The sequence below is a fragment of the Trematomus bernacchii genome, unplaced genomic scaffold (genome assembly GCF_902827165.1).
Source record: "Trematomus bernacchii unplaced genomic scaffold, fTreBer1.1, whole genome shotgun sequence".
Classification (NCBI taxonomy): domain Eukaryota; kingdom Metazoa; phylum Chordata; class Actinopteri; order Perciformes; family Nototheniidae; genus Trematomus; species Trematomus bernacchii.
In genome coordinates, this window is record NW_022987582.1 from 7,364,509 (window position 1) to 7,374,334 (window position 9,826).

The following is a 9,826-nucleotide window of genomic DNA, read 5'->3' on the forward strand; positions in this document are numbered from 1 at the left end:
GTCTTCAACCAGTAGACAGCTGTAATTGCGCCATTTTTCCAAATTTCAATTATAGCAGTCCTGCTGTGAAGGCAGAGTAAATACTTTGTATTCTCAGCAGCATCTCTAATCCAAAGCCTTCATATACGGCACAATGCCTTCTCTTTCTGCTGATTAAATCCCTTTACAGACACTGCAGGAGGCAGGTATGTGGTCCACCTGCAGTCTCTCATTGGAATGGCTTTGTCAGAGTTTGATTATACACACTGGATCCATCGGTTAACTCACGATTACCTCTTGAACCACCAACACCAAGCAGTTGCCAAATAGCCATGCACATGTCTGCGCGTGTGTGCATCAAACTGGTATGCTACTGGTATTTTTCACAGCATGCAAGTTTGTGCTTTAAAATAATCTACATCCATGAGATTCATGGGGACACAGATTTAAAAAAAGTCCTGAAATAATTAAAACTTTTCTCTCTCCTCTACATCTCTAACACCTCCTATCCATTCTCCCCAATCCCCTCAGTACTCTCAATAGCACAACAGCGGGTAAGCAGGGGCAACCTCTGCATGTGTCTTTTTCATTTTAATGGGTGTGACTAAAGTAGCGCCTGAAGCATCATATTTTTAATTGCGATAGAGGCCGACCTGTGGCTGTGATGAACAGCATGATGTGGTAGAGTAGAATCATAATTGTTAATATAAATGCATTGCAATATGCTAAGGCAGTCGATTACATACACGCAATCATTTCACTTTAATATATCCCCATATTTCAAAAGCATCTTTTCACTAATATCTTTCTTGCTTTTTAATGTTTTTTTTCCTCATATTTGACTTATCTTTAAATATGACCCTTTGGTTTCGTCAATTTCTTCAGTCACAAGTGAACTTCTTTAGATAAACATCTTTTTGTAATGTATCCTCTAGTTGTAATTCAAAGTTCTAGCAGGCTAAACTCTAAGCATGGTTTGTGACAGCCGGTCAATATAGCTCCATAAATATTTAATATGGGAAGATTTAAAGTTTTCATGAAACTGACTGGATGTACTCTGAGTGGGCGGGTGACCATATGGTGTCAGTGTTCTGAATAACAGATGACCTCAGATCAGATTTATCTTGAGAGGGAGGTGGGGAGGGAAATGAAAGTTAGATGGGGGTGCTTTGGCAACACTGTTCATCTAAAACATTCATGCCAATAAATGAAGCTGAGCTAAACTGTAGGGAGAGGCAGAGAGCGGATACAGGATGAATGAGAGAAGAGAGAGTCAGGCACAAAGGGGGAGCGCACTGAGAGATAAAGAGCAAGACTTCCTTCTCCACTGTAAGACAAATCAAGTTCTTCACCAAAAAACGACTTACATACTAGGAGTTTGACACACTCTCCCACCTAGAAAAATGCAATAGTTACTGAAATAAACTTAAAGATTGACAATATGCTGCAGCCTGAGGTAAACACCATTAAGTTTTCTCGTAAAAGTTTTCTCCCATTTTCCGGCGCTGTGGTACATGAACAGGGATTTGAGCATTATTAGAATTTACTATCATACAAAACTAACAGTTAACATGCTGTATAAAATACCACCAGACTACATGTTTTTTTTTATTTGCTGATCTTTGATAAATATACTTGATCCAAACTCGACAAAAATAAAATAAAACACATCAAACTCATCTTTGATAGTCTTTCCGCTAATCCAACAATCACTGGCTCTGACTTTTCACTGGCTAAGATTTAAGAAGAGGGACTAAATAAGACTGAACCGTAATAAAAAAAGATTACTGTAACATTGAGATTTTTACTAACCAGCCGGCGAGTGATGTGAAACGTGACATACCAGGATATCCAAGGAAGAAAGACTACTCGTCTACTGCCAAGGACTCTATGGCTATATGCTTTTAACGTTTAAATCTGAATATACGTGCTAATATTTTGTAAAATTCTCATTATTTTTATTTATTTATTTATGATCCTTTAATTACTTGCCCAAACTGACTCCTTGGATATTGTATGTAAAGTTGAACAGTGAAGTGTGGTATATGTGCATTGAACATCACTGTAATGGCCCATTTATTTTTAAACTTTTCAAACTTTGTAAACCTTGTAAAACATGCTTTGGCAAAAGTAAGTTTAATGATGGTCATTGTCATGAAGCACATGGGAAATGGGAGCGGGGCAAGATTAGTAGTTAGTAAAGTGAAGTACAGGGGGAGGGGCAGATACAGAGAGAGAAAGAGAGAGTTAGGACAGACAAAGAAAGGGAGAGGGGGGGTGTCGAGTGAGAGCACCCAAAAGAACACCTGTTGAGATTAGGGTTGGCACGCGACCCACTCACACTCGCGTGGCAGCTGCACCTCACTGGAACAATGGCAGTAAAAGAGAGAGACAGAGAAAGCGAGAGGAAAGTTTGAATGCACTACTTATCCTTTCAGGTCATGTGTGCGTGTGTGCGTGTGTGTGTGGCATACTAATGTGTGCACTGGGAGAGGGAGGGAGAGACAGGGACAGAAAGAAAGAAAGAGAGACAGAGAAGTGTGGGCAGCCAAGAAAAAAAGACGTGTTTTCAAGTTAACTACTAGGTGAAAGGTCTTATTTGTCTTTGGGTTGTAGAATAGGACAGAACAGAGGACACCTGCTCAAGGTAATGAATAAGGTGTTGGTTTAAAAAGCCTGCCAGCTGTCACTCCAGGTGCACTGAGTTCTGAAGAGTTTGTTAGAGGAGAGAAGTATGAAGAAGAAGCACTATATTTAATTAAGTGTGTTCATACTGATCTAAACATATTCTCATTAAGATGCTTTTCACTTCAATAAATATGTATAATACTTATTGAATGCTTTAAAGTCCTTTTCCATCTATATAGCATATGCTCTAAAACGTTTTCCGGCAGTCTCTTATTAAAATGGCATTTAGGAGCGCTGTGAGTTTATGAGTTAACATTCTTATTTCCATTGCAGTTCTGCTCCATGAGCACACAAATTGGAGCCCAATTACTCATTGCTTTACTTGGATGCACTGCAGATATGAGGCCATATTGAATATAATTGTACCCAGTGAAATGCATCCAGTAACATTGGTGACTATGCTTTCATACTAATTTCCCAGTGGTGATTCAAGTCACCTCTGACTCTCCTTCCATTTAAACGCAGAACACCTGACCATATATCACATCCACTCTTTCCTTTTCTCTCTCTCTCTTACACACACAGACCTTCTTTCATTTCCATTTCCAATGCATTTCACATGTTGATGGCAATTTCATGCGCAGACACATGCTTTTTTGGAAGGTGAAATCATGACAGTGATCACTAATTTCAAACAAAGCTGGTTTTTAACTAATCCAAAGTGATTTAGTATGCTTGTATTTCACTACCAGTTCTACCTTGCCAAAGTAATGGCATTAATATTTTGCTCTAACACACACTGCATAACAGAAACGCTTGGATGCCTCTCTATTGCAGAGAGACATTATATAATTCACCCCTGGTAACTGTTCTGGATGCTTGGTCTGATCTCTGTTCCTCCCTAAATTATTTGCTTCACAGCTGAGCTCTCTTTGGCTCTGCGACGCCATCTAGCGGCCATCCAACACCGCACTGGAGCCTCGACCTTCAGTGTCAGCTTGTATGCCTCAGTCCTCCTTTTATTATTTTGGACTCGTTGGTGATTTAAACGTGAAACAAACTTCTTGTTTTTTTTGCTGGGGAAATGCAACAGTCCATAATAAAACGAAAGGGATTAAGGCTTGTGTTAACCACATACATGTGTCTCTATTATAACCGAAAAACTAAAAGTGGAATCAAAATGTTTTTTTCCCCAATGATTATGATAACTCGGGTAATGTAAAGCTGACAGCTCAGGCATGTAAAATCAACACTACAAAACAAACAACTGTACAAAAGCCTATTTTTAATTTTGTTTTGTTAATTATGGCCATTACTTATTTGTATTCACAAATGTTACATTTGATAAGATTTCGTGCGTAAAAGGTTTAGAACATATATCCAAATCGCAGTGCCGTGCATTTTTTGTCACCCGTTCTTGATTGTGTGTCACTCCACGGAAAACTGCACTCGATGTCAGTTAGAAGTGTGCGGATGTGTGCGCAGTTTGCACACGCAGCCGCCTGCTTCTTCGCCTCCCTCTCTTTTCTCTGTCTGGAGGGCTGGAGAGGGGTTTGTTCGATGTGTGTTATGTGACAAAGGACCGCCCAACCCCGCCTCGTGGAGAGAGAGAGAAAGAGGGAGGAGAGAGAGGAGAGGAAACTCGCAGAGCATATACAGCTTGACTTACAGTCTTTTCTCACACTAGCTTAACGATCATGATGTGTCCAAGAGACATTTCCCTGTTTGTGAAGAGAGGCTCAACTGTTGAACGTGGTCTTGTTTAACATCGCAGTGATGGAGGACCTGGTCAGTGACCACCTGTAGCCCTTCAACAGCTGATTAAAACAATTGTGAAAACAATACTAATCAGTAAGCCTACAATTTAATTTAAGTGATACATTATTGAAATACACATTATATTATACAAACATACAACTGCGTTTTAAAAGCCGAAACTTCAAAGTTTTACTATCCACAACATCTCGGACACACACTGTAAACATTAGGTAATGCATAACTACATCAGCTGCAATGCGCTAACAAGTCATCTGGCTTCAGATCCTCTCTATTCAGAATTATAGGTGCGCACCATTCATAACACCAACTCAGAAAATTAGATAAATGTTACAGTGTGTATTTTATTCACTATGCAATTACCCAGGCAACATAGGGGTACAAACTGTGCTCATGTGTTAAAGTTTCCATATGGTAAAGTATACTTAGTTTCCCATATAGCTATATGTTAATGGTATACACATGGTCTGGTGGTGAGAGAGTAAAAAGGGGGGGCTACATAACATAAACCAGTGTCTCTTTAAAAAAATTGAAGTTTCTTGTTGTATTCTGGAATGAGGTCAGACACGAGGCTCCTCATTGCACGCGCTGATTATTATTAGATTCCTTTTTTAACCAATCAGAGCCAAGAGGGCGTGAGTTTGGCACAGAGGCAGGGTAGCGACAGCACAGGATTGGTGGATTTTTATCGCCGTTGTATCTCCGGGAAGGGATAAATACAAGCAAGGGGGGCCGGGACTGGAGGGCTGCTTTAAACTCGACTGCAGGTCTGCAGATGGAAGGCGAACAGTGTAACTCTAGGCTTCTTTTTTTCCTCCCCAGCATGCATGGCTTTTGTTTCTAGAAGAGGGGACAGAGCTGATGCAGAGAAAAGCACTTACCTTACACACAGTACTTCGGAGCCCTTTTTAAGTGCCCGGGTGCTCAGTGTGGCACTCAGTCTGCGCTCTGCAGCTGCATAGACTATGTTCAGTCCCCACACGGCTGAATTTGTTTTATAACACAGAAGGAAGAGACTGAGAGGGACAGATAACAGGGTACTCAGTGGAGAGTGGGCTTTACTGTCCGTGTTGTTTTAACACCCACAGAACCTGGAAATTAAAGTTTTTTTTACACATCTAGCCTTTTTAAAGGCTACGCTGGACTGTTATTGAGTTCACTGCACATCTCAGGAGTGAATTATTTCTTGCGCGTGTTTTTTTCTCAGCTCAAACTGTGAAGAGGAGCAGAAAAGAGCTGAGTTTGCTTTAAAGTGAATCGGAGGACCAAGGAGAGAGGGAGAGAGCAAGAGCAAGTACACTGCTCTGCCTTTGAGTGTATATCTGGACAACATGGTGCAGAAAATGAGCCACACGGAGAGCACCGCCGAGGCGCTCTCCTTTTTCGCCGGGGATTCGAGCTCTGATTCCGGGGCGTGCATGGACCTGGACCCGGCCGCCTCGCCTCTTTCCCCGGGCTCCACGGCTTGTTCGACTGCCGGGGACAAGCTCGCAGAGAACCCGGCATGGTGTAAAACTCCCAGCGGCCACATCAAGAGACCCATGAATGCGTTTATGGTGTGGTCACAGATAGAGAGGAGGAAGATCATGGAGCAGTCCCCGGACATGCACAACGCTGAGATCTCCAAGAGGCTGGGGAAGCGGTGGAAGCTGCTGAGAGACAGCGACAAGATCCCCTTCATCAGGGAGGCAGAGCGGCTCAGGCTCAAGCACATGGCGGACTACCCCGACTACAAGTACCGGCCCAGGAAGAAGGTTAAGTCAAGCGTCTCCAAGCCTGGCAGTATCGGAGACAAGGCAGAGAAACTCAACAGTAGCTCTCACAACACCAGCACTAAGACATCCTCATCTTCCAGGAAGAATGGATCCAAATCACCCAGCAGCAGCAGACCCCACAAATCACTTTTCGGGAGCAGCAGCAGTAGCACCAAAGCATCACCTTTTGCCTCTGAGCACACATCAGAGCACCACCATAACTCTCTCTACAAGTCGAAATCTGTCTCCTCAGCAGCCAAGCAGATACCGGATGCCAAGAAGCCCAAGCGGGTTTACGTCTTCGGCAGCAGCGGGGCCAACTTGAGCGTCAGCCCCCCTTCCTCGGTTGTGGTCCCCGCCAGCCCAACACTCAGCAGCTCGGCGGAGTCCAGCGACCCGCTCAGCCTGTATGAGGACGCGGCCAGCGGCAGGGAGGAGGGAGCAGACTCCCCCGGCAGCAGCGGCAGCTTGGGCGGATCTTCGGAGCGAAACGGCGGGCACACATACAGCAGTCGGCGGACTTCCTCACCAACTCCCTCCGGCTCTCACTCCTCCGCCTCGTCCCACTCTTCCTCCTCGTCTTCCTCGGAAGATGAAGAGTTTGAGGACGACATGCTCGACATTAACCCGAGCCCCAGCTTTGATAGCATGTCGATGGGGAGCTTTGGCTCCTCGGTTCTGGACAGGGACTTGGATATGAACTTTGAGTCCGGCTCCGGGGGTTCCCACTTCGAGTTCCCCGACTACTGCACGCCCGAAGTCAGCGAAATGATCTCCGGGGACTGGCTGGAGTCCACCATCTCCAACTTGGTGTTCACGTACTAAAAATAACGTCAGGTAACGTCCTGCGAGCTCAAATATGACCACAAACAAACAGGAGTTCCTGGTACAGTGGGCGAAATAGTTTGTGTACACCCGACTAGTAAAAACCCACTGAAACTAGCCCCCGTCCCTTCTCGTCTAGATAGACAAGCGCTACAAATCCTTGGAAAGCTTAACTTTAAAGCGAATAAGTTGCTTTTTGTACTTTCCAATGGATGCGTGGACTGTGGACTTTGGTTCAACCACAGAAGTGGAGTGCAAACACGAGAAGGAGAGAAAAGGAGACTGGCTGTGTTTCCTGACAGTGAAACGCTCAGTCCTGAACTGTTTTTGAAATGAACAACTTTAACTGTGATTGATTTGCACGCTATGCGGCCAGCCGTTCACTTAATCAATGTTGTTGCTGATGAAAAAAGGGACATTTCACAACTTTTTACCAATCGCCAAGTGAACTCCACCACTAAAAAGGTACAGAAATAGGACTGTCGTGCAACATTTTTATTGTGGTGTGTCACCCAGAGGGATTTTTTATGAAACCGAGGTGGGTTGGTGTTTTTAAAAAGTCGAATATTTTCTCAAACGCAAAAAAACATGTTAAGCATGATAGCCTACTTTGTTCCTATCTTGTGCTGAGATTTTCTGCAAGACTGTCGAGCAGTTTAAAAACTAGTAGCCTATTAGGGTTATTTAAAAGGATAGGTGGCGCTCGCTTTCGGTTCTTCTCTTTAAAAAAAAAAAAAAGGACATTGAAATAATCACCAGCTGTTGTAATTTTTTCAACCTTCAGGATTCAAACGCAACTTCAAATCTGTGCTGAACTTTATACACGTGTTCTCTACGATTCAGGACCAAACTTCTTTGATTTCAGATGATAGCTATAGAAAAATCCTCACCGATTTTTTTTTTTCATCCTCTGAGCTTTGTTTTGTACATGTATTCAGATGCCATTTTATATGGGATGTTGTATTTATATACTGGGCCAAGCATTTTCGACTTGATCATTTTTTTAATTTCTTGTAAACATGATCTAGTCCTGTTTTTCTTACACGGTTGTTTGTCAGTATGTTTGTGTCTGTCACATTTCCTTCTCAGGCGAAGGGCTAGAGTTTTAAAATCACACAACTTTTGATTTCATTTTATATTTAAATGTACACACTTTTTGGACACTGAAAAGAGAGGAAACAGTTTGATTATTTTCTCAGTGTATTTTTGTACAAATCTATATAGACAATGGGGGAGTCAACAATCCGTGTGTGTAGCCTAATACAGCTGTATTGGATTTCCGAATTTGTAATACCCCATCAGGCTGGTTTTCATGCTGCCTTCAAGTGCTCATGGTAAACTCGGATTTAAGATGTTATCGCCTGTTCAAATGCTTTTGTAAGGACAACCAGCATAATAGACCTTCTATCACTGTGGTGCCTATTGTTTAATCCTTAAAATGTTAGGCACCAAGTTATTTTATACATAAGTGACCTGAGCAGATGACATAAAAAGAAGCAGGTGTGTAATTGGTCTTTTACTTTACAAATTTGGCACATTTTCTTTGACTTTACCAGCATATACTGACAAGACTTCTTTGATGTCCAAACCATGAATATCATGTCTTGTCAGTACAAACCTGATTTACTTAACTACAGTTACAAGGATGCAATTACAAATGTTCCTACAGCACTTGAAAGCAGCACCAGCCTTTGTATCTGCCTACCTTCTACGTTTACAGTGCCAGTCTGCAGGCTCCTTAAAGACACAGGAATGCATTATTTCTAGAGGCTATTCCTGTGGACCATATGGGTTTAACAGCATCACTATCTTAAGCATCCATTTGTTTTTTTCACATTTCCCATCAGATATCTTGCCTATGACAACAAATGAGGAGATTGTAGCTTTAAATTTGACTTATTTCTTGATGTTTTCATTAATTGATGTCACATTTGCCAATCAACCTCTTGATTGAACCAACTATCAATACAGCAAGCAAACAACAAGGATGATAACATCAAGCATATTCAAATTTCTGACTTGAGTTCCGCAACACCTACTTATACTGCGTTTCTCATTGTATTTGAATATATAATCTTTTCTACTTGTCAGCTAACTATTAGCTAATAATTGTTTTAGTATCTTTATGGCATGGTGAATAGCATTTGTATTTCAGATTCAGGTCATTAGCTGTTGTGTTTTTCAGAAAAAAAAAAAAAATGAGGAAAAACGATGAAACGTGAACTCGATCTTTGTATATTTGACTGTATCATAAAGCAAAAAAGATTGTGTGTTTATGTACGTTGTTGCTATCGAAGACAGGCACTGTCCAGAACTGCTATCTTTTACACATCCTTACTTACATTTAAGATGGTCAGTTCAGGACTCTTTTTTTATATATATATGAAAGCATTTTTAAATATATTGACTTTATTTTTCATCCATCCTGTGCAATATGCTGTGTAGAATTATCATTTATTGTCTCTAATCATGCCATAACAAAGGAACCACCCTTTTTTTTGAAACTCAGAGAAAGGGGGGAAACTCATGCCAGCTAAATTGTGTCCATTCACTGCCTGTCAGATTGTTGATATAAACTTGTGTACAGAACTTTTTCAAGGAAGGAAATAAATATCAGCTGGAACTGAAACTCTACAACTCTCTTCTTGATTCTTGACCTTTGTATGTTTTCTCTAACTCTCAGCAGCAGGAAAAAGCGACACGTTTGTAGACATAGATATAATTATCTATGTCTACAAACGTGTCGCTTAAGAAGTGTCTTATAGCAAATCCTTATTTTCCTTATATAACCGACTTTATGTATTTATTGGCGCGACAATGCTTTCCGAAAAGATATAAAAAGAGAGTAAGAATTCAAACTAAGA

The 9,826-nt window shown here is 41.6% G+C and overlaps 1 protein-coding gene across 1 annotated transcript; it reads left to right on the forward strand.

Moving 5' to 3' along the window:
- Positions 1-5,105: 5,105 nt before the first annotated feature.
- Positions 5,106-9,596, forward strand: sox4b (SRY-box transcription factor 4b). The gene has a single exon (XM_034127621.1). It carries the CDS (start codon positions 5,715-5,717, stop codon positions 6,960-6,962), a length of 1,248 nt encoding a protein of 415 aa, XP_033983512.1. The 5' UTR covers positions 5,106-5,714; the 3' UTR covers positions 6,963-9,596.
- Positions 9,597-9,826: the final 230 nt, after the last annotated feature.